The sequence below is a fragment of the Vidua macroura genome, chromosome 5 (genome assembly GCF_024509145.1).
Source record: "Vidua macroura isolate BioBank_ID:100142 chromosome 5, ASM2450914v1, whole genome shotgun sequence".
NCBI classification, from domain to species: domain Eukaryota; kingdom Metazoa; phylum Chordata; class Aves; order Passeriformes; family Viduidae; genus Vidua; species Vidua macroura.
This window is the reverse complement of record NC_071575.1, coordinates 16,377,903-16,403,991: the sequence shown is the minus strand read 5'-3', so window position 1 is coordinate 16,403,991 and position 26,089 is coordinate 16,377,903. Positions and strand designations below refer to the sequence as shown.

Genomic DNA, 26,089 nt, shown 5'->3' with positions numbered 1-26,089 from the left:
ACTAGAGAAAGTTCTTGTGTGGGACTCATAATTCAGTGGATGTCATAACCTAGAGGCATTGCTAGAAAGGCAGCAAAGGGAATCAAATAGAGTCTAGCAAGTCTTAGTGGTAATTTAGAGGCAAACTATTTGGCACTGCAGCAATATATAAAAAATAAAATCTCTCTACAGACACAATCCCTTCTCTGAGCATTTTGTCAATAGCTAAAGGGTGCCACACCTTGGAGTAGCAGTTTGGATTGTTCAGTCTACTATTCTTCTGAGCACAAAGCACTTTTCTTTATACAGTATCTAAACAGTCTGTAGAAGGATCAGGCATTTTTAAATAGTCTTTAAAATATATACAAAGCTTTCCAAAAGGCAACAGAAAGGCATGTAAGCATTGCAATAACAAAATTTTCTCCAACATGCTGGATATACCTGGTAGTTTTTTAGTGAATTCCACAAGAACCTGCACATGACTGGTTGCCATTTCTGTTAAAATCAGAAAATTTCCTTCAGCACTGAATTCCTCGTTCAGCTGTTAAAAATCAAACCAAACAAAATCTATTAATTTTCACTGACATTTCATATTTAAGAGCATAAAATACATGAATTAGACCGGACCAGGCAAGATTTCTGCCAAACACTGTAATTTCTCTCCAGTGTTGTAAAAACCAAGTATTTTGGAAGGCAACATAAGAAGTAGACAGTATTTTATACTCTAGAAAATATTTTCAAGATTCCAGGCTGGTGTCTTTACTGAAAGGAAGCTTGACAGCAAGTCAAACTCAAATCACTGCCTACACTGACAATGGAAAAAACAAAGCTCCAACCGGCTAAGGTTAGATTTGATTATAAAAGTCTTATTCTAGAGTTGAAAGATTTTTCTTAATATTTAAGTTTTATAAAGATGTGGTCTAATTGTTGACTGAATGGGAGAGATTCTGCTCCACTTTCAGCATACTTTAAGTGTAAGCCCACAGTTTGCTCTACTTAGTACACCTACTTATGATTACTACCAATATTTTTTGCCTTGTAATCCTTAGCTTCATTATCAGTGTTTCAAAAATGAATTTTTCAATATACTTACTAGTTTTTTTGACACCTCCTGGGGTATTTGTTGTTTACTGTATGAATCCATAATATAATCAAGAAGTTTCTGCTGCTCTGGGGTAAGTTCTACCTTCTCCTATACTGGCAAAAAAAAAAAACAAAACAAAACAAAAGCCCATCATGAAATGCAGTCATAGTAATGATGTAGCTCTCTTGCTTTAGGCAAAAGCTATACATCCATTTTTCCATTTGGAGACCAAGGAGATAAGAGGTTTGCTTGTCACTGAGGCTTTTACGGAAGTGTACAGAAGAGAGGTGTATAATGTTTTTAAACTGCATAGGTTTATGTGGTTAATTATCAGAAATAAGGAAATGTTTAGCAAATAAATAGGTAAGTTCAAGTGTTAATATCACACCTCAATGTATGTGATATATGTACCCCAGAAAAAATACTGCATGGATCTTACAGATGTTTTACAGGGTTTTGACTAAAAATATCAGAACTACTTCTACACTCAAGGTATTTCATTGACTTAGTGGAAGATAGAGTTTTAATCAACACAGGTAGCTCCAGAGGGTTTTCAATACTCTTTATTCACTGTACTAGATGCATTTAACAAAAATCAGATCACCAGTAATGAACTATTACAAGAATTCTCTTACCCTATATATTTTAGTTGTAGAAGTTACTTGTTTCACATCATGGCCTTCGTTGTCTTCACTGACTGTCTGATCTGGGGGCTGCTTCACATTTTTCCGTAGCCTTTTTGACTTGCACTGTATTTCTGTTAAGAGACCTAGGACACATAATGCAACACAAAGCAATTGGATTTGTAGATGCCTGAGGCACTAAGGAGGTACTTAGACATGCCCATGAATGCCCCTTACAACAATCAACAACCCTGCTTACCTGTGCAGATCATCTCGTGAACATGTCATTATCTTTGGATTTGAGTCTACCCAGACAAGCTAGGCACACACTATGAGTAGTCTACCCCACATGGAGCTTATCTGCAGACCAAAACAGTTGGTTCTGCTGACCCAGAATCCACACACTGAGTGTGTCAGGGGTCTTGCTTTGGACCAGGTCTAATCTATTCTTACAGGCAGAAAGCCCATTAGTGATGGGAGTATACTGGATTGTGCCTTTGGTTCAGTTTTATAGAAGAGAAAAGCCTTTCCTGTACTCCAAGACCTGAACCAAAGTGCGATAAATAGGAACAACTGGAAGACTGTCATCAAAACAATTGCTTTTTTGCTCTGATCCAAAACAGTGATCAAGGTGCAGCTGTTCTTACACAAAGGGAATTGGATATTTTCAATAATCTTTAAGCAATATTAGGTCTGTTGTGCAGAATCTTTGGAAAGAAAGCCCACACAGAAGAGGGGGCTCCCAGGTTTTAGTCATTACTGTCTCACTACACAGGTAGACCAACAACTGAAAACGTAGACTCAGAAGTAACTCCGATTGGCAAAAGTACCTTTAAAATGCATTTAAGAAGTTACCCAGCTGGTTTTGTTATTTTGCTTTTCATTGTATTAGAGGAATGTATAAAGCTCTGATTTTATTATAGTTTCACTTGCAAAAAAGGATTTTTGAATTTGTGGAACAGGATTTTTTCCTCAGTTTTTTGTTGTTCTAGAATACATTTCAGTACTTTGAACCAGGAAGCATCCTTATTTGGATGTCCTAAAAACTATCAATTTTCTTGTTCTAACAAAAGAAGGGAATAGGTACCCTGCACAATCTGTGGAAGACAGTCAGAAATCATAAATGAAAAAGTAAACACCTAAATATTCATCTAAAAATAAACCTATTTATTTTAAGCACAGGATCTTTCTTTCTTTCTTTCTTTCTTTCTTTCTTTCTTTCTTTCTTTCTTTCTTTCTTTCTTTCTTTCTTTCTTTCTTTCTTTCTTTCTTTCTTTCTTTCTTTCTTTCTTTCTTTCTTTCTTTCTTTCTTTCTTTCTTTCTTTCTTTCTTTCTTTCTTTCTTTCTTTCTTTCTTTCTTTCTTTCTTTCTTTCTTTCTTTCTTTCTTTCTTTCTTTCTTTCTTTCTTTCTTTCTTTCTTCTCTCAAGTATTCTTCCCATTCTTCACCTTTAAAAATGCAGAGCAGGAAAAGAGGCTCATTCAGTGAGTATATGATGTGGAGGAAGATACCATCATACCAGTGAATCTCGTTGTGAATGTTTTTAATTTCCTGTTTAAGCCCTATATAAAATGACCTACCTGAACTGCTGTGAGAAGAGGAAATTTACATGATTAAAATAAGACCTGCAAAGAATACCTTGAAAGGAGGGAATAGGAATGATAGAGATAATAATTGGTATCGAGCCATGTAATTTGTGGTGCCACACAGCACCACAGATTTCTTTTCCTAAATTATTCAGTGCATCCTTTGGTGCTGTTAATGGGCTTCTGCTGTTTTCCACCAGCTTAGGATCTGGTCTATTGCCTTCCTAGGGAAAATTTGCTTTACATTTGCCTGAAGCATTAAGACAGATTTTTCTCATGCTTCTTGCTACTAAGTATTAGCTTGATATCTTATTCTGTCTCCATTTAAGTCATCTGAAAAACTTGTGAGACAGGATGTCACTTTTTAGCTCAGAGGTAGCTACGTTTCAATGGGTATTAAATTCCAGAAAGAGTGGCAGAAGCTGGGTCTTCCCTAGGTAGACATTTCACCCAAGAAACTTGCAGTTTAGATCCAAATGACAGCAAAGGACTGAAATTGATGGGTAGTAACTTTGGTCTGTCTGTAGTTTGCACATAAAGGGCAGGAGAAAGATTGTTGAGTAGCTGTGCCATAAATATTTATAATACTTTAGCTCCTTGTTCAGAGGGAAAAAAGAATCCACAGAGCTTGCAATTACAGTCCTACAAAATGAGTAAGTGAAACAAAGTTCAAGGTAACCTTCTATTTCCTAGTCATATTTTTTCAAATAAATGCCCTATACTACTAGAAGTTTCATGTTTTACTGTCCTAGATTGCCTTGAACTAAAAGCAATTATACGACACACTCCTACTTTAAAGCCATTAAATGGTGCCTTGCCAAACATCCTCATTGCAGTGCATTAGAGCATACTTATGGTTAAGTCATGAGCAACACAAGATACCCCATGTTTCCATTGCAGAGAGAGTGTCAAATGGCAGCAGCATCCACTGGCTTTTATTTCCCATATGCCAGCTTGTGAAAATGATAGGCCAGCATAAAAGTTTCATGTGGTCCCAGTCAGTATTATTTACGCTGACCTCGTTTTTTTTTTCAGCAGTGGGTTGTTGGGTTTTTTGCTGCACTGAGTGACTCAAGCTATTTTGAATACTCAAAATTTAGAAGCAATGGATCAGGGATGAGCTCCACAGGGGAGTTATTTTCCTCTGACAATGCAGGGCACATGGAGTTCTTCCATCAAAGTGGGGTCTGCTCATATATTTATGTATTGCACAAGAATATGTCCTATCTCAGGATCTTTGCAGCCTGTTCAATTTGCAGAATGAAAGATTAATTACATTATGCTGGCAACACCTTCGAAATATTGATGGAGCTTATTGTTTCTCATATAACCAACAGTTACTATAGTATCTTCTGATCAGATTGAAGGATAGAAATATATTAAAAATTCCAAGTCGATTAATTTCCTGTATGAACCTAAATTGATTTCACACATACGTGTATTCTAAAGTGACTGGAGCCATCAAGAAGAATAAATTGTAGTCCTATTCATAACAGGCAAAAGAGCAGATGTTTACAGAGTGTTTTCAGGAGCAGGCTTACAAAAATAGTGCAATAACTCAAAGAGGAGCTTTAAACATGTTCAAAGTTGCACTCTAATATCCCCATTGTTCTAAGTTATCCAGTTTGAAGCTCAATAAAGTTTATAAACTATCTGAATAGAATATTTGTTTTCATTTCTGGAGACCTATGTTTCTATGAGTTCTATCTATGTGCCTACATGCAAGGCAGGAAAATCTATAGCACCATGAGAAAAGCTAATGAGACTATAAAAAAGGGCCAGCCCTTACCCGGCTTTGCCTGATTGCTGGGTGAGGTCTGGGAACATACATTTGGCAAGTCCACAGAAACTTCCTGCTAGTGACACTCCTGCTCTTTTCTTGAAAATGGCATTGTGTATGTGCCAAAACTTGGATTTGGCCCACAAGAACTTGACTGGGGGAGCCCCAGAAAGAGGAGGAAATAAAAGCACCAGGACTTCCCTGCTCTGGCTTTCATAACACTGCAAACCCCTGACTCCTGGGGAGTGTCCCATAGACCCACTTCCCCTGCTCCTTCCCACTCAAGCAGACTAATAGCTGTCATCCAGTGCAGGACTGGCCTTCCTTCACCAGTTACTCAGCTCCTATGCCCTCGCATCCCTGACCACCAATTAAATCCCATTGCTTAAAAGTGCATTTGTCTTTCAACAGGGTTTGATGCACAGGCACAGCATCTCCTTTCATACACCTTCCACCTGTCAAATGACATCTTCTATAACTTTATTGTCAAAACCAGATCACTCAAGCAAATACAGTATTTAATGCACACTCTGACTGGGTGATGCAAATACCTGTATACATACATTCAGCCAACATGCCCATCTGCTTGCATTTCCTTAGACGGCACTCCTGGCATTTTCTTCTCATGTACATGTCCATCTCACAGTTGCCTCCATTTTTACACTTATATACTGCATTTTTTGTGATGCTTCTTCTGAAGAATCCTGCACAAAACAGCAGTGACATAGATGAAAGAAAACACTCTGAAGCAAAGTCATCAAGGTGAAGTTCACCCCCATCTGCACTGGATTTTCTGAATGACACATGTTCTGTCAGACCATCAGTTTCTTTCAGTGTCTGGATGACTACAATCTTGATACTTGTAGTGACAACAGTATCCAAGTCATATAATTTAATAAATAAGCCCAAACACTAGACATTAGTCCAAAGTAAAGTCCTGGAATTGTGAATGTTGGGAAAATTCATACCCAAATCTGAAACCTGCCAGTAGCAGGCTGAGCACCAGCATTAGAGCTATAGGGTGATACCATACAAATAGCCAGTGAAAAAAAATGTGAGTCTGTTAAGTCTCTTGAGGTACAGAATGTGCAGAAAGAGAGCTGAGTAACTCTTCACCCTTCTCCCAGCTCCTGGGAGCAACAGAAGCTCCACATACTGGTCTGCTCACCCACTCTCAAGTTTAGTAAGGAAGCTGTGCTGTATCTGCCTATTTTACATGTGGCCTCTGCCCCTGTTTACAAGATACTCCAGCCTTATTCACTAAGTATTGTCCACTTGATGAGTTAAGTAGCCACCTAATTTCACCTGCACAGGTAGTTCTGCTGGTATCCTCACTGGATTCACTCAAAAATTGCACAGTAATCACTACAAACAGCAACTGATACAAGAAATTGAGAGGACCCTTCCTAAGTCTGTCCAAATCTCCTATTTGGCTGCTGCCCATCTGTGAGACTAGTACTGTGGGCAAAACATGGGGTACACAACATAAAAAATGTGATTAAATAAGGGTCATCACTAAGCAACACAATCTTTGCAGTCAATATTCCTGAATTTTTAGTGTTAGTCACTGTGCCATTATAATCTTCTTACATTGCCCTTCACATGGCAGAGCCTATTTAGCATCAGCTACAGTGGGAATCAGTTTTCCTCCCCATGTGAGGGCAGGTTTCTGAAATAAACACCTGGGAGTTTCTGCTGCCCCATCACTGATTTATACTGTACTTCAAACTAGAGCTCTCTGTACATTTATATTAACCAGACCTATTCAAAAAGCTTTTGCTTTCTTATCACCACTGCCTGGCACAATAACACTATTGTTTTCCAACCCGACACTCTAATGCATTAAAAGAGGGACCAGATAAGAGCCAGTCTCCCATAATCAAAGCATAGAGCACATTCAGTTGTGAATCTAAAGAATTGTCAGTGTGTTTGAAGAATTGTGCATTGTCAGATGACAATTTCCCAAATTTGCCCCATGGTTTTATAGTTGCCTAATCTCTTCCAAGCACCAGTGAGTAGCAACCAATAAAACAATTCCACTACCTGGTCACAAAAAATCTGGCATTTCTCTGAATCTTTAGTAATTCCTGCTTGAAATCTCTTCCATGCTCTCTGTTTTATTGGCTGCTCTTCAAACAAATACAGTTGACTGGCATCAGTCTCTTTTGAAATGCAGATTACTTAGAGCCTCCAGAAGCCCCAGGCATTATTTTTATTCATCACTCACATGGTTTTAATACATTACCATTCACTGGTCAAGGAAGGGAAAAAAAAAGCCTGGATTTAAGCTGTAAATTCTTGCTGTCAGTTAAAGGCAACTGAATCTGCTTCATATAATTTATTATTTAATTTGTAAATTTTAAATCCCATGCATTAGTGGTAAATGCTGAAAAGCTCTGCATAAATATTTAAAATATTCTAAGACTGATTGATGACTTTATCACCCACCTATTCACAAGGTGTGCATTTACTTCTTCATGATGAAAGAAAGGAAAAAAAAAATTGATAAATATTTTTTTTAAGATGTACAAGAAAGAAAAAGGCAAAAACATGGATGAAAAAGTTAGGAACCAACAAGATTCAAGCAGTCAAATACTTTCTCTTGAAAGCAAAGGTTTTGAAAAAGTGAAATTATCTGAAATGAAAATCAAAATAATTTTTTTCTTTTTGGCAAACACTAGTTTTAACCCTATTCTTGCTTCAGTTTTCTAACTCTTGGATCATTGTCTTTTTGAACAGACTTCTTCATAGCTAATTTTGAAATTAGCTTTTGGTATTAATTAAATATCTCCATATATTATTCACTACTAATTCAAAATGAACTTACACTACTGGAAATGTGATTTTCTATAACAGGAGGAGTTTTACTAAAATTTAAAGGTAAGTCTGAAACAACATATGTTAAACTAACAAAGGATTAGTAACCCCAAAAGCTGAAGGTTTTTATGGCACAGTCTAATTTTCATCTAATCTCACCAAATTACAAAAAGCTCATGTTGGCTGGAAGTGTTGAATTTGCTTTGTTCTCAGATAGTCATGAATATGATTAATTATGATAGAGCTGCTCCAATGTTACTGATGCTGATTTTTTTCTCATGGAAATTTTGAAAGTTGAAGGAGGGCAGCTGTAAAAAGATTAGATGAAATCTTTGGAAGTATCTCTGCTTGGCATCCTGATGGGTTTTAAATTTAAAAGTTTTTGAAATTCACAATTGCCAACAAAGTACCTGCTCTGCTCTGTCAGGCTATCAAGACATCTTCCGGCGTTCCTTCGCCCCATGCCCCCGTGGTGGGTGTTAATGTGAGGAGAAGATTAAAGAGGGACCCTTTTTGCAAGAATTCTAGTCTGGTGTGAGACACATCAAGCAGCACAGGAGTGGTTTGAATACTGCAAAAACTCCTACTGTAAGCCTGCATGGAGGGGATGTGTAACTAGCTTTTCATAGAGTCAGAATGGCTGGGGTTGAAAGCGATCTCAAAGATAGGTGCATTTTGTTCCAACAGAATTTATTCTGTGGCTAAATTAAACAAGCACAACATTACTTCATACTTGTTCTGTAACACCTAAGCAATGGTCCTTAAGACCCAGTATAACTATCCAGGCTGAGGCTGTACCAGAATGTCTTTGATGTCAGTCTGCAAGATTGTTTCAGAAATGGTCTTCACAGTAGCAAGTTTAAACACAGTGTATTGCTCCTTGTAGATAGTATGTAAAATACTAATGAAATAGTTCATACATATTTGTTAATGGATGGTAATGTATTAAGAAATATATATATATATATATATATCAGTATATACTCCTGCCAATATCTTCAAATGAATATTCTCATGAGGACGACAGATAAGATTCAAATATTGTTCCATCTGCCCAAGAAAGAAAACCAAAGAGAATGGAAAGTGTTGCGGAATGCATTACCCATGAAAGAAATAATAATAAAAAAACTCGAATATGATCATCACAGAGGATTGAATCTCATAAAAATATGTGCAAAGCTTCTTCCTTTGAATAAGAACATCCACTGCATCAATGGAGCAGAGGTGCTGCAAGGTGAGCACTAGTCCTATGGAAAGGGACCTGTATATTATTTTGGACACACATTGAGCATGAATTAACAGTCTTGTTGCCAAAAGAAGGGATAATCTCATACTGAGGTTCAAGACACAGACACGTGAGGTAGTTATTATACTGCAGTGATAAGAGCATGACTGAAGTGCCGAGCCTAATTTTGGTCTCCATGTTTTGAAGGTAATGTATACCCACGTGAAAAACTCCACAGATAACAAGAATGATCAAGAGATCTAGAAAATATAGTGTCTGCTTTGCCTTGTCAGACAGAATAACTGTCCTCAGCACGTCTCTTCACTGAATCATCTGGTACTTTAGTCACCTTTAAAATTTATTGTAGAAACAGAATCCATTATCTTCAAGTAATTCAACTTTTACTATGTTTGATCAAGGGTACTATTCTTCGTAATTGGCATTGCAGTCATGAAACAGAACAAAAACATAAAATAGATGATCCCAATAAAGCAGTAAAATTATGGTTACATAGAGTGATTCAAACTGAATCAGTAGGGAAGTGGATGCACTTTTCCTTTCACCATGGGCTTTAGTCTGAATATTTACCTGATAGCTTTAAACTCTCTTCTAGAAACATTCTATACAAATTTCAAAGTTTATAATTTTAAGTCTCTGAAAAGTTTCTCACACATTTAATACTGCAGTTAATAAAGAGGAGGAACACCTTATCAACAGAATTAAAATGTCATTACTTGGAATCCTCACATCAAAATTGAGTTTAACCTGGTTTATAATGATAGCATTAATATGAGTTAATTCACAGTTTTTGACTTGAAGACTATTCACTCAGACAACAGAAAGAAATTAATCTCTTATTTATTGGAATTTTTGAGATAAACTGTGTGAGCCTTGACTGTATTCATATTTAGAGTGTTCAACTATTGTGGTCTGTATTTTCCTCACAAATTATTTTGTGACAGATAAAGAAAAAGCCCCACATTAGGTCCAGGTCCACTCGCTATAAGAGTGAATTCCATATTAAGATATTTTAGTAATTTAGTAGCGATCATGAGTTAGTCTTTATCCATAAAACAGAAATGTTTTTGAAATATTTATTCACAGAACAGGATGAAAAAATGGGGCACTATTTTTCTGGCCATAATGTACCTCAGCTCTATCACAGATATATTATGCCTCTTCAGGTATGATAGTTAACATAACCTCTTGTCCCTCTCTGCCAAAATATCTGACAGTCATGTTTACCATAACAGCAATGATTTTCTACATTGCATTTATCCTGATAATAATATGTGAATAATATTCTTCTAAGAAGCAGGATATTTGTCCTACAGATACAATCTTCCCCCTGAAGAAGCTCCCCCCTTAGAGAAAGGGGCTACCCTTAGAAGAAAGTATAGAACTAGAAATCCTTTAATTTCACAAACCTGAAGACAGCCATCATATCCTTTTGGAGCTGGGGAAAAGAGAATCCCTGGGAACAGCCTGCAGGCGGGGGCTGACAGCTTTTACTTCCCTTCAATGCACACTACATGAGGCACTTGGGCTGGTTTTAGCTATTTCCTAGGGCAACCTAGCACTCAGCTCCCAGGGGCCTCCATGGGCATGTTCCTTCCACAGGCAGAGAATGGCATGAGCAGCTTCCACAGAGAGCAGAGCCAGGCTGCCAATCTCCACAGAGAGCTGTTCTGCAGTTCACCAAAAGCTAATGGTGCTCAAGAACTGTAGGTTTGCCCATTATGCTGTATAACCATAGGACAATGGTAGAAAACACTGCCAGTCTGCCTTGGGAGAAATACAGAACAGGGTATTCAGGATCCAAATGCAGGATCCAAATACAGGATCTAATATGTTTAATAATTTGGATAAAATTAACAAGAAAAGTAAAAAAAAAAAAAAAAAAAACTAAAACAACCAAAATTCCCAAGAAGCTGCTGTGCCTATTAGCTGAACTGATTTCATCCTACCTTTGCATCCTTCACAAGTAAGGGCATTATAGTGATACCCAGAGGCTTTGTCACCGCAGACCACACAGAGCTCCTCTCCTTTCACTCTTCCTGTGGAGTGACCCAGTCTAGGCTTTTTGGCTGCAGGGATATCCATTATCTCTGTCTCTCTTGTGAAAAAGGTCTCTGAGGGTAACCTCCTGAGTTCATACATCCCAGGGGAGTACCATTCCTCATGCTGTGGAGGGTAGAAGCCTAGGTTGGAGTAATAAGGTGGCGATGAGATCTGAGGCTGAACTTGGGGAAATGGCACATTGTTGTACTGTGCATAAGGTGACACATCTGGCTCTTGAACTGGAGAACTCATTGGTTCCGAAAGGACACCTGGAAAATAATAATGGAAAACCAGTTTCTGTTACTACCATGAAATTGTAGCTATCAGAGAAGTTTCCACTTCCAGTCATCTATCTCAAAAACCAGGCACAAAGACTGCATTATCTAAACTCAGATTTGTTACACAAATACACTGCAAGAAGTTTTAAAAATAATTTATTCATTCTCAGACACTCCTTTATAATTGGTGGAAATGTCTGGCACTGGCAGTTACACTAAAAAAATCTTGAAAAATATTGTGCAGGTAACATATAATTCTTCCATTTATAAGAAAGAGCAACCCCACACCAGAGAAGTTAACAATCCAAATTAGGCCTAAAAGCAGAATGGAAGAAATCCAAGCAAATGGCAAAACTCCCATGATATTGGCAAGGCTAAATCAAGACTCAAACATCATGTTAATTTGTATTAATTCTGAATGAATACATCATGACAGACAAAAACTGCACGAGGGAAAATGACAGGGGTGAGGCTTAATTAGAAGATTGAAAACATGAAATAAGTTTGAGACGATAACAGGAAAGGTTCATTCCTTGAAATAGGAAGGTGTGGTTACCAGGAAAGAACAAGAAAGATATTCCTAATGTAAGTGGTGAAATGCAACCTTCTCAGCATCCAGCCTCAAGTGGCCAGCCAGCCTCTGCAGCCTGGTCCCCAGCCCCTACAAGCTTGAGTCATTCAGTGCAGCTGTGAGGCTCTCTTAGGAAGCACTTCTGTAAGCCAGTATTAGTCACCTCTGAGCCAGTAACAGACCTGGCAGTGGCACAAGGGGTGGCAACCTTTCCTGCCAGGATCAGCACAGTATCTGGAGGCTACCATAACCTTGCTTATTAAATAGCATATTTAAAATTGCAGGCAACTGAACCCTCATTGCATCTCTGTACTCCAAGCACAGCAATATCTAGAAGTCCCTGGATGGTGTAGGTAAAATCAAGTCCAACTGAAAAGCTGAATTCAAAAGTTATTTGCAAACTATTTCTTATTTTCTGTTGGAGAGAGCCACATCTTGCTGGTTCATGAAAACTCTGACTCAATTCCTTCAATAGTTCCAAGAAGAGAGTCTGAGAAAAATAGCGCATATTTCCAGGAAGATGACCAGTCCAGTTTTATTTGAATCAACAGCAGTATTTACAAGAAAATCATAGATTAATGCTCATTGGTGACCATCACTTAACAGTACTTCAGAAGAACTCCAAAAACATTTTTGCTGACATAAAATTGGTCCCGGACAAGTGCCCTTCTTTTGTGAGGAATCAAAAACAATGAAGAAACTCCAACAGTTAAGAAGAGGGAACATCTGTAATGACAAAAATAATTAAAATCTATCCTGGGGGATCCTTCCCTCTCCTTTGTCTCACTTCAGTTAGTGCCAGAAATGAACCTTTTAATTACACTGGCTTTTTCACTTTCAAGGTCTCTCACTCTGCAGCTTTCTGCCCTTCCTATTTTACCATGCTGCAGAAGCCATGCAAGTGTTCCGAGTTTGTGTGGTCGCTCTATTATTGCCCACAGCACTTCATTGCCAGTAACAAGTGTTGAGGTGCCAGTTCCAGAATAAGCAGTGAGATGTATGTCTGGAAAAATGTGACACAAAACCAAATGAAAATAATGGTGCCCTTTTTTACCAACAATTAGTTTAATTATGGTTGCATTTTGTTTCTTTGGAAGAGGTCAGGGCACCAAGTGCTACAGTGGCAGTAGCAAAGTAGCAGAAGGCACTCCCCAAACCCAAGGTTTTGCCATTTAAACAGAGTATGGACACACAGAGGGCATCTGGGGACTCTATGAAAGAGCTTAGAAGTGATGCTTCAGCTTGATGCATCAGATGCAAGCTGTCACTGATACCTGCCAGCAACAGTGGTGACAAAACAAGTGAAGGGTGAGCACAGCAAAGATTTCATATCCAGTATAGGTTTAATGAGTGGTATGTTAGCTGTATTTACCACCTATTGAGACTGTTGCTCATGAAGACTGGTCAAGGTACTTCAGGTACCAAAGCTGGGGTTAATTGTGGGATACACAATCATTCAGTCTCTCTTTGGAAAAGAATAATTTCACTGTGGAAACCTAAGTTTTCATTTGCTTGTTGGTAATTAGTTGAGTTTGCTAAAAGAAAGTGGGACAATCCCAAAATGAAAAGGAAGAAGCTGTTGGTTTTTAGCTTTCTGCCATACACAGGAAACTCCACAAAAGCTGTATACCAGCCTCTTGAGCTGCTTGGGCCTCTAAAAGAGCAAGAAAAGAAGGCAACATTCCTTCAACAGGAAAATATATCAGCGCTTGTTAAAAAATTCAGAGCTATTCAAGGTCTGCAGCACATCCTGAGACAATACTGGGGGTTTATTTAAACAACTGTAGAGCCATTTGGGTTCCAAGTATGTTTAGAAAAATCTTCCCAAACATTAATTCTACTCTGCTTCCACAGGAAAAAAAAAAAAAAAAAAAAAAAAAAAAACCAAAAAAAAAAAAAAAATCACCAAAACAAAACAAAACAAACAAACAAAAATTAGTCTTAATTAAGTTAAATAAAGGAAAAAAAGCCAAACAGCCCATATCACCTCCTTTTTCCTTTCAGCAGACACAGCGTTAAACAATTTAGCTGAACTGAGTCCATGCTCAGATGCTCAGAGCAATGGAAGGGAAAAGGAAAACCAGACAGGTTTGAAAGAGACTGAGAGAACATGGTCTTGTTCTACGTAAAATTCACTAAAACTAAAACTACGTAAGACTCACTGCTTAAATCTGGGAACTGCTCAAAGATCAGTATGATTTTGGAAGATAATTAGCTGGTAACTATGTAGGTTTTCCCCCTTTAGCTTGAAGTCTTGAAGGGTTTTTATTTGGTTTTGTTTTGGTTCGTCTTAAGTAGTCCTGAGCATGACGTACCTGTAGACCTGTACGTGAGAGTCTGGACCAAATAATTTCTTATCGCAAAAGAAAAGTAATCTTATCTTACCAAGCGGAACGTACATAAGCTTTTCTCCAGCTATATATATCAATAGAGGTCTGGGATGGACTGGTCTCATGCAACTCTAACATGAGCAGCCCAGGAAAATCATTGCAGTTGCAGCAGTATAAGCAGTGAAAGTGAAGTCAGAAATGAGCTCATTGGACTACACTGACAATTTTGTTTGTGTGGTCTTAAATATTTTTAACCATTTATCTCTTTTTCCCTTTGGAAGGATACTATTCCGATTTTTAAGGGAAGACTATTTAAGCACACACAAATGTTGACTTACAGCTGCAAATTTTTTCTGTTTGCAAATCTTATATTTTGTAAATAAATGTTTTTCAATTAAAACCTTTTACAAAATATTGAAAGCCTACAAAAAACAAAGTGAAACCTTCACATGCATGTGATCATTGTTTTACAAATATTTTTTTCTACCTGCAACTGAAACTTATTAGAGAGTTTTACTTCTGTTACTTTAAATTTTACACAGAATACTTTACAAGAAACTTCAAAAAATATTTGACTTGTAGAAATATTCCTTGCAGGAATAAAGAACTAGTTTTCAGTTCGCAGAATGATACTGAGATTTTGTGCAAGCTATATGTGATTTTATGCAGAATATGACAGAAATTACAATGAGATCATATTTTAATGTTAAAGTTATTGTTCCACTAATATAAAGTTCAACAAAGAGAACTAAAGTCTAAGCAGGTTTAAAATATGAACCCCAGGCTCTCCTTCATTATTCATGAAGGAACATAATAAAATAATATTCAGAATTAGGTAATTCGGAAACCATGGCATACATTATCAAAATCCTAGTTTAATTCCAAACCAATTATTTGTATATCTTTTAAATTATTTGTGTATCTTTTGGTGTAAAAAGCCTACTAGCATCCTACAATTTCAACGAAGAGTACAAGAATAGATAACAAAAATATCCAAGGGAGAATATGGCAATATCCTACCTTAGGCTGTGTTCAGTCTGACCATTTCTTGATGAAAAATACTCTCCTTAAGGTGCCACAGTCCTTGTTTCCATCTTTTTCCTTTTTTACCTCCTAAAGTCTACGTGTACATGAAACTTCTTAATTCTGCTTTGTCTGTGTCCTGTTCACTGTGAGAACTTTCTTTAAGATTAGAAAGGAGTGACACAGACCAGAGGTTATATAGTTTACTAATTAACTTCATTATGAGCAACTTGTTTGTAGATGCCGGAAACAATGTCTGTTCCCGGTGTGGATTTACCTGGATAAAATTTGGCTACCAGTTTGAGGGGATGCCTCCAAGTAGCCTAGCCATTGCATTTTTGTACCTATTGTGGTTTAGTTACAACCAAATTTTGTATCAATAAATATTTGGTAAGGTCAGGTGGTTCTGTGCAATAGATTAACCACTCCAGTATCACAGGAGGAAGGTTTTTCAAGTGGAGAAATGCTGCATTCTCAAAAAAAGGCCAAAGTGCTCAGACCATACTGGACACACCTGTATGACAAGACAGAATGGTTTGGCCTGGAAGGGACCTTAAAGATCATCTAGTTCCAAACCCTGAAATAGGAAGGGACACCTTCCTCATAAGCAGGTTGCTGAAAGCCACATCCAATCTGTCCTTCTCATTAAATTTTTTAGTCACATTTCCACTGTTTGGTTTGGCTCTCTTAATAATTATTATGCATCCAATGTTTTCTGTTTTAATTTGTGCTGGTTTGTTTCTTTTTGATTTAGGGGTCAGTTAAAAGCCTAATTATCTTCTCTGCAGGGATGAAGCCAGATGTTGCATAAACTGCCAGGTGGTACCAAAGACAAGAAGTTATTTAACATATCTTATGATCTTGAGGCTGTTTAATCAGTTTGGACAGTTGGCTCTACTAACTTTTTTATTACTAATACTTATTTTTGAAAATACACCAAAAAAAACCAACAAAACAAACAAAAAAATAAACCAACCAAAAAAAAAAAAAAAAAAAACCAAAACCCCAAAAAAACAATAACAACAACTAAAAAAAAAAAAAAAAAAAAGAAACAAATAACCACAAACCAAACCAAACCAAGCCAAGAAAAAAACCAGGAAAAAATGCAGGTTTACCTAAAAGGAGTCAGTCTTTTAAGTTCCTCTTAGGCACTGTGTCTGCAACAATTTTCAATGGTATTTGTTGTTATTTCATTAAGAAGTTTAGATATTTTGCCTTTTTCTCCCCTTTGTTACATGTAATTTTTTTTTTTCCTTTATTGTTCCTCATCCTTTTCCATACAGCTTTTAAGACTGTTCATTCCCCCCAGAAACTTCTTTCCCAGCTAGGGACATATACAGTGAGGCTGGCATTTCTTGTCTTGTTATATTTTAATGTCACATTACAAGAAAACATTTTCAGGCCACTAAAAAATACTTGAAATACTTAAAATACTTGAACTAGGTCTTCATTCCAACTAAGCAGTTGATTTTCTTTCCAGGTTCTTAGAAATAATTCATTTTCTATATCTGAAGTTTCACACTTAGTATCTTGCATACTAGCAACTTCTATATAAGGTGCTTTCACAGAAAATAGCTAGCTACTTGCTTATCATAGAAATGACAGTTTGAGTCACATACTGCATATATGTCAGGTGTCACACAAATATATAACCTTTCTGAATCACCTGAGTAGAGAGTTAGAAAAAGAAAAGCAGTTTTGCAGGAAGACAGGGTGGAAGGGAAGGACCTTGACTTTAAGTAGGTTAAAGATCCTTCCTCATTTGCATTTTGAGACCCTTTTCCCAGGGACTCGTAACTTCAGAAGTGAAAAACTATGGTTAAAACACACTAAAGACATACAGAGATACTTTACCTTAGACATATACTCTTAAAGTGGCAGCATACAATTTTCATCTACTGAAAGGCAGAGAACTTTTTTTTCTGAAACCTGCTGCATCTAGAAGTCTTGAGACTAAGGATGTAGAATTACCCTGGAATTTTTATGGTGATGTGGCTCAAAGCATGGGCAACTCAGAATTGACAACATTTCTTTTTGAAAGACCTGATCCTGGAGATAATGTTTGGAGAAGCAATTAGATTTGCTTCTGAAGGTCTAAAAACACTCTCTCTGTAGACTGAATAAAGCATGGTGAAAATAAAATGTGTATCCAAGGTTATTTTACAGAATGTGAGTCTGTATCTTTGAATAAAGGAGACTGGTTGTATAAAGGGTAATGTCTGTAAGCCAACAATTTTTAACTTGTGAGCTGCAATGTATGAGAAGACCAAAAAGAAACATGCATTATAAGAACCATCTAAAAGAAAAGCTTTCTTTCTGTTTTCTGGAATCCATAAGTCACTTCCTGCCAAAATGGAATGTCAAAAATTGCAAATAATTTACAAAGATAAAGAATTGAGGGGCAAAGCCATTTCCCACAAGTGTTTTGCAGAGATGGAATCATATTTTCACAATGAGTAACTTTCTCTGTGCACTCAGTTGCATATTATTTCTGATAGGCTTTTTTTCCAGCTATAAAAGCAAAAATGACACCATATTAGAGTGACACCCCACAAAACAAAAGTCAGCTTAAGTGAAACACAGCAGGAGTGCTAAGTTTTCTTCCTAATGGGACCCCTGATTCAACTCCTTAATACATTATTTCTTTCTGTTACAGAAACGTCAGTTTGAATTAAATCTCCATTGTGCTAAGCTCTGAACACCTTTAATGAGAGACACAGTCCCTTTTCAGAAAGCTTCACAATTTGTAAGTAAGATAACCCTGTGGAGGGAAAATATTTTATATTAACATTCTTCCTTGTATTTTCAAGCAACTTTATCATTACTCCTTGTAATAATGAAATAATGAATAAAAAGGTAGATATTGAGAGGAAATTTCTTGACAAAAATCTGAAGTAGCTTGGGTATGCTGGAGTTTTGAAAGATGACTGGAAATAAAATCTGGCACCCTAGATTTGAACATCATTCTCCTCTCTGTGTATCATGGCCTGACATTGGAATTAAGAGGTAGCAAAGCAGTTGTTTAGCTGTTAGCATACATTTTTTTAACAACTCCAAAACATTTCTCCAACCAAACTCCAAACCAAGGAGGGATAAAAATCAGTAACACACAATAATGGAGTGGGTTCTGCTTACCATTAGTGATAATGCTGTAGTTTAATTGTATGGAGCCAGGACACTGCAAGTGGTCTGACTTGTAGAGATGGTCCTGACTTCTAGGAGCTCTGCAGCTGGAGTGGCTCTGGGTGCCAGAGTCCTTCCTTCCAGGCCCCAGGCACTATTCTTGTTTCAGACAGATGAAACTGGAATGTGTTCGATTTTTCTAGCACTCAAAAAGGCAGAATTCTGGTCTTATTTGGACTGCAAACTTCTGAAGTGTTGCAGCATTTTGTGGGGGTTTGTATTGTGTGTGAGGCCCTCAATGCATCATAACTTACACAATGAAGGAACCACACTCTTGTCAAATGAAAGGCTAAAAAAATTTACTATTCTCTTTTTTTTTTCTTAGCAGTACATATATCAGAAAACAGCTTGCTCATGCTTATGAAATATTGACCAAGAATTTTTCACTCATTAACAAACTCATGCTTAGCCTTGAAAAATTCAGTGAAACTGGAGCAAGGAGAATCTTCCAGACTGCTTTATAAATTTTCTTGTGCACTGAAATTAATAGGATAAGTTTTTAATGGTCTTAATGAGACAGAGATTTTAATTTAGGTGAAATTGCATTCATACATTTGCATAATATGGCAATGCAAATACATTGCACTATAATTTCATTACAGATTAAGTGGAAATATACCTGCTCAGCTTGATTTAAGTGACTCACATGAAGTAACATCCAGCCTCCATACAAAGGTCTGGTCTTGTCAAATGATCTCCAGTATTAGAAGAGTGTCACGAAAACAGCCTACAGGTTCTGCTCTGAGCAGTGATGAGAGCAATAACGTGCAGGATTGCATTAACACCGCAGATCTATTGTTTGTTATTCCTCTCATAAGTATTGAAGATTCAAGAAGGTTGGCGCGTTTCAGCCTAATATCCTTGACTTGAAATTTCAGTCCATTTTCTTTTAGGCTTCTGAGTATAGGACAGCTTTCTATTTCAACCTAATTTTGTGACTTACCAAACAAATGAGGACCTTCAGCAAGAGGAAATCCATCAGCAGTGGCTAGCTGATGATGTCCTATTAAATTCATTTCAGATCCCATTTATTCTTCAGTTCAGGAGGAATATTGCTGATTAAACAGGAGGTTGAAAAGAGACCCTGAAATATATGAAGCAAAAAGAATATTTTAAACAAGATAACTAACTTTTGTGTACCTAGTGTAAAGAAGAATGCAGGAGGTTGTTTCAATATTTGCTGTAACAAAAATTGTCTTGAAATTACAAAACCTAATTCAGCCTTTAAATAAAATGCTACATCCAGCCTGTTTGTTTTTCCTTGCTGTGGCATATTTTATTTGCCCTCTTTCTGTTCATTTTAAATTAATAGCGGTTCATGCCCAAATATATTCAAATATTCAGACTGAAGCACTGGCCTGATCTCCTGAGGGCATGCTGCCCAGCCCACCTACCATGCAATACCAAGAGTTTGCATTATTTTTCACCACCCTTTCATCATTTCATTGCTTTCACTTACTGAAAAAGTGTAAGTTTATGGTTAGATCAGAAGAACACAGATGGGAAACTTTAGGTTAACTTCTAGGGACCAGCTCTTTATCTTGCATTCAGTAATTACTGAACAAGATAAATGGTGACAAACACAGAAAGCCAAGCCTTGCTCTGATAACCAGGCTCGCCCACCCGCTCTCTCTGTGGTCTCAAGCAGCCACACAACTCTCCCCTGGGGAGACTGGGAGAGGTGTGAAAGGGGCTCCCCTGCCCACCTCACCTGGGTGGACTGGGCCAAATCCAGAGTGCATTTGAGGCAGGAGCAAAAAGAGAATATAGAGCTCCAACAAGTAGATGTCTCAAGGGCTTACACAGACACCAAAAGGATTCTGCATAAAGTTGTCACCAATCTGTTTTCCTTTGTTTTACAGTCTTGATTCTTTATTTGGTTTTATTACCGTGGGACTGTCCCTGGGACTGCATTTCCACTCACTGAAGGCATTTGAGAGTTGTAGCCCAGTCTGCTTCCCTGTTAGGGCCCAGCATGTTTCTCGAGGAGAAATGAAGTCATCTGATAAAAACGTGAATGCTGCAGGAGGCCCCAGTGCTGAGCAGGCTGGGAAGTAGCTTGTGAGAGTGACAAGCACACTCTGTAATTATATTCAGATTTGTCTGTAAGGATTCATTAAGTTCTTTCTTAACATAAACAGAGGCCCTCTAATTAGACAGATGCAGTTTAAATGTCTGCCCACAGATAATTTAAACAGTTTACTTAGAAATGTCAAAAGCTACTTGTATCACAGACCAGATAGGGTTCTTGTGGCAAATGACATATAAACACAGTCTCAAATCTAGCACAGAAACATAGTTTTGCAACAGCAGAAAAACTCCATGTAGCTTGGATGGGGTTTGGCAACCAGCTCAGCCACCCCACTAGGTCCACGTTTGCTTCCAACCATTTTATTGCCTTGCTGCCTCCTTTTCCAGGGAAGTTATCTGCTGAAATCAAGATGTGTGGCTACTCACATGGCTTTAAGGTCTTAAAATTCCTGACAAACAGATTTCTCATTAAATACCCATGACAAACCCTTAGGATGGGATTCCTCTTACAGCCCATTAGAAGTGTTCTGTGATGGGGGAAGGCAGCGGCACAGTCAGGACCATTATAATGCCAGCAAGAAAAACATTAAAAATGAGGTATTTTCAGAGGGCTAATGAATATTTTTCTGGATTTTCTTGTTGGAGACGAGATAAGAGAGACCATCAGTGCCCTCTCCTCATGTCCCAGCCCTTTAATATCATCCTTACAGCCCATGGGAGTGCAGCCCTTAGAGTTCCTTGTAGGATCAGCTCTCCTTACAGCCAGACATGAAGACTGGTCCACCACTGCTACTACTACTTCTTGTGTTTCCTCATTAGCCCCTGTTTAAGGGCCTAACACTGCAACACCTAACATCAGCACTGGGATTGTGAATTTCTCTATGTTCATACTGAGCCTAGAATTTATCTTAGGGAATGTTGGAATTTATATCAAAATACTTTAAATACAGTCCCAAGAAAACTTCTATTTAAAAGTATTTACTGCCAGTATATGGTCAGACTTTCAATACATAGATTCTTAGCTGGTAAGTTTTGTATTCTACATCCTGCTAGTTTGTGCTGCAAATAAAGAAGAAAGCAGGCAAGCTATGTTTCTAAAGGCTTATAAAGTGTCTGTATTTTTGTAGCCTCTTTGCTAAGTCTATAAACTTATTTCTTGTTTCTTTGGGGACATTCCATTTTTTAACATATCATTGTATAATGCCCCTCTTTAACCTCAAGATGGACTTCTTAGAATCTATTATTCTTTGCATACACACACACAAAAAAAAAAAAGACCCAACCCTCACGTTATTAATAGTGCCTTGTTGATAGTAAGAATCCCGAGGACATATTTGTAATAATCTGGGCTATTGTAGGACATTGCAGGTTTTGTAACTCTGTGCCTCCTGCCACAGATATTTTTGTCTGGGCGGATTCAGTTCAAGCTAAATGTTCATGATGATTTTACAATTCCCACCATTTTAATATTTCATTTTCTTTAATATATCCAGCTGATGTCAACCATTTACTAGATTTCATGGAAGAGATTATCTTCTTTGGGTTTCTGCAAGGCACAAGATCACCATAAAAAAGGCCAGAAATTTATTTTCCAATTCATCTAGCTTTGGTACTGTAAATTTCACTGAACACCAAACTCTTCATTAAATACTGATTGATATTTGGCTTTGATTTTCTCCTGAGTCCAGCCAGCTATGAGCTATCTAGTCTAAATTAGATTTATCCATCTAATTAATTCCACATGTATTTAAAAGCAGCCGGTGTTGATTTCCAGCTCTATGACCCACACTAGGTACACAGTACAGAACATTGAAGCTACACTTACTCTATACATTGCTCAGTTCTGGGAAATAATGTAGGTTACTATAATGGATTGATACTCCATCCTGAGGTAACAACAAAAACAAAGAGCATCTGACATGTAAAAGCTGAAATAAAGGCAATAGAAGCACAGGAAATCAATATTGCTCTCCAAAATAAGAGCCCTTCAAGAGAAAAGAAAAGGCATGTGATAAATTAGAAAGCTTCTTTTTTCCAAATAATTTTTCGTTAACTTTTTAAATAAACCAATTTACTCCACCACCTTTGGAGATTATTTCTTAGGCCAAAATATACAGCAAAGGAAAATAGAGATCAGTATGTATAAAGTAAAATATGTGCCCAACTGCATGAGATTATTATTTTCAACTTCATGTTAGGAGGTCGGAATTGCATAAAATTTTATTACATGTAACCTTTAACATACTTCAGAACAATCAATGTGTGTTTGCATGTTCTATGTTTAACTAAGAAAATTTACAGGTATATTATTATATATGGGGCTTGTTTTTCCAAGATGGATGTATATACATATTTATTCAGATTTCTTATGGGATACATGTTCATTGAGGTATACAAATATGTATGTATAGACAATTGAACTCTAGGTTTCAGATTTATTGTGAGCTCTTATCTGTGCACTGCCCTGACCTTGCTATGGTCAATAGTAAAGCTTTCCCTGGCTTCTGTGTCAGCAAAGCCAAGTCTCTTACTGAAATAATTAAAGTTAAATCAACTGACTTCACTGAAAATGAAAGCATCATGGCCCCACACTTTCAAGTAAATGTAAAAATATATTTGATCATCAGAAAAAGCTCCATGACAGCTCTAACTGTGGTTTACTTTCAGAAGAATGGTTGAATCTATTTCAATTACTCAGCAAAGGAAGATATATCAAAGCACATGCAAAATCTTTCACGAATATTAGAGAAGTACATTTCCTTCCAGCTGTCCTATAATATTTTCCTATTCTTCACACATCTGACTGCCTATTGCTCAAAGAGAAATTTCAGTAACATCATTAATCTATGGCCCAATTCAAACATTGTTAACATCAATGGGAATATAGATTCCTGTCTCATTCACAGGCTTTTGATGTGGCCTCATAGCCTTTCTGTAGAATATTTAATGCAGTGCCTCAGTTATTTGAAAAGCTATTTTATTTGCTTTCCTGTTTGTTTTAAAGTGTATCAAAGGGACCTGGAAACATTAGGAAGATGCATGCTCTCTATTTCCAGCCTGCTGCTCTCAGGTCATTTTGGCAAGCACAGCACTACAGGCAACTACACAGCAACTGATGCAAAATGCGAACAACCATTCGAGCAAGTTTGAGAAGCAGAGACAGGACATTTATTACTGTGCTTATTTGAAACTTTCTGTTACATTTCTTAATACGGAGTTTAAAATCCAAGCAGGAAAGAGACACAGGACACAGGAAAAAAAAAACAGAATATTCCTACTTCTTAATTCTGAAGCAAAGCAGGTATCTGAGTCCCAAGTAGAATTGAAAACTCTATGAGAAATATCAATGTCATTTCTGTAAGCAGGTAAGGACTTCAAAGAGTGGGGCCAACTTCTGACTCTGCCTGGTATTACCTCCTAAACACCATTTGTGTGTTTCTTGCTTTCTCCAGCATCTTTTTCATGTCTCATCTGGAAAACCTTCAAGCCCTCCACTTCTAACTTGTTTTTGGACTGCCATTTAGACTAGTGCAATTCCAATATAATTCCCAACCTCTAGGTTCTCTGTAACACAAGCAATAGCAATAAAAATAACAAAAGCGAAATATGTTCCACCACAGTTATAGTTTTCTGAAGATAAATGACTGGCAGGAACACGCAGAGTAGAATTACATTTTCTTAAAAACTAGCAATGGATTCAAATAGTAATCATTTGAAATTTGAAACCCCCTTTTACTTTTCCTAGTTATGTGAAATATATGCTAAAATCTTCAACTTTGGAAGATGCGCTTGAAATCTGTACACAGAACTGTGAAAGAAAAAACTGTATGAAAAAAAATCCCTTTCTGGATTTTTCTCTGTTCTTCCATTAATCACATTGAAAATATTTCCTTCTTCTAAAAGGAGAAAAAAATCATTTCGCAGCTAATGCACACAATTAACTAGATAGTTCTGTTGCAAGTCTCAATATCAAACTTACACCTTCTGTTCCAGTGACACACAGAAGCCAGCTTCTAAAGACAAATTTCAACATGACCTTATTTTTCACCTTATCATTTTTCCCAAGGGCAATTCCTGCTGTTGAAACAGTTTTGTGGATGAAATGACTTCTTACATTATTATTCACTTTAATTTTTTTTCTGATCAAAAATCCATTAACATCCACTAAATAATTCAGGTGATAAAATTATTTTTATACTACACAACAGTAAGAAGCTATCAGTTTAAGGAATTATTACTTACTGTTCTTTTCTGGAAGACTGCAGATGGCAGGATGTAAGACAGTTCTGCACTCAGTTCAGTATTCTAATGATTCTCACATAGGAACATTTTTGTTTTGTTTTTCTTTCATGTTTAGCAGAAGCCTGTAGTGATAGCACAATGAATCAAAGCTTGGGTTTATTGGCTCAGTGCCCTAATGGACAAGGATTACTCATTAACAATTCTTTCTTTGCGAAACTCTCCAAACATGGGCTGTATTAAAATGTTGTGAATTCCAGCTTGACCATCAGCAGAGATTTGAGATGCTTGTTAATACTCTGATCCAGTGCAGAGGAGAAGTTAACTCAGACAGTGAGGTGATAGTACCTTGTTGCTAATTATAACACTTTCCTTGCACATGTACATTTTTATGACATCCTCAGCCCCCTTGTCTTTCCCATCCAAAGGGCCCAGACGTTATTCCAAGACATAAACTTGATTTTTAAGTCTTTCTGTTATTTTTCACACATTTTAGGGAGACTGAGCATTACACAGAGTACTGAAGCAGAATAGGCTATAAATTACACCATCACAGTGATGTGAGGACATTAAAGTTTAATTCCTGTATCTGCAACAATTTCTAAAAAATTGCATCATTTTGATTTGGGCTCATCCATAAAGCTTTAGACAAGAAACTGAGTACCCTAATTTTAAATCTATCAGACTCATGCACTAGGTGTGCACAGCGTGAGAAATTGGTACCTGTAGATGGAAAACCACATCCTTGAGTGGGTTGCACTGTATCTGAAAATGCTGATGTGTTGTCATTGACAGAAAGGGGACCTTGAACTACCACATCCCAATTTACCCTGCAGAGGGAATCAAAGTGAAGACAGATGGATTGAGGCTGTTTTATTTCAACATCCCACCTACACAGGAAGCATAATAATTCCCTGGTTTGCATTGCTAAACATACCCAGTGGGCATGAGTTGATCTGACAGTGGTACTGAGACAAATTTCAGTCAGAGGAGACTACTGACAGCATCACTCATGGTGAGTTCATGATTGCCACGCAGTCTATGATGTCCATCCTTCCCTTCATATTTACACTGTCTGAGCAACATTGAATACACAGAGACACAGGCTGTGCCTCCTACTTGAGCAAAGAACGGCATTGGGCAGCAAACACGGTTCTTTCTCTGAGGAAGGTGAGAGCTGCTGGCCCTAAAATTACCAAGAATAAAATTCCTTCACTTTGCCTCATTTTAAGAGAAAGAAATAATACTTTAAAAAGGTATATTAATCCTCAAGCTTTTAC

At 37.3% G+C, this 26,089-nt stretch overlaps 1 protein-coding gene across 2 annotated transcripts in view; it reads right to left on the bottom strand.

Annotated features, from left to right (window-relative positions):
* NR1H4 (nuclear receptor subfamily 1 group H member 4) overlaps nucleotides 1-24,881 on the bottom strand; it is a 36,373-nt gene extending 11,492 nt beyond the window's left edge. The window contains exons 1-7 of one of the 2 annotated variants that reach the window (XM_053978456.1): nucleotides 24,813-24,881; nucleotides 19,483-19,623; nucleotides 11,061-11,423; nucleotides 5,603-5,755; nucleotides 1,699-1,832; nucleotides 1,073-1,171; nucleotides 421-520 (exon numbers count right to left, since the gene is read on the bottom strand). In XM_053978456.1, coding sequence (XP_053834431.1) covers nucleotides 421-520; nucleotides 1,073-1,171; nucleotides 1,699-1,832; nucleotides 5,603-5,755; nucleotides 11,061-11,423; nucleotides 19,483-19,567 — 934 coding nt within the window. In that variant the 5' untranslated portion in view covers nucleotides 19,568-19,623; nucleotides 24,813-24,881. The remainder of the gene's footprint in view (nucleotides 1-420; nucleotides 521-1,072; nucleotides 1,172-1,698; nucleotides 1,833-5,602; nucleotides 5,756-11,060; nucleotides 11,424-19,482; nucleotides 19,624-24,812) is intronic. The other variant, XM_053978457.1, reaches the window with a different exon arrangement.
* Nucleotides 24,882-26,089: the final 1,208 nt, after the last annotated feature.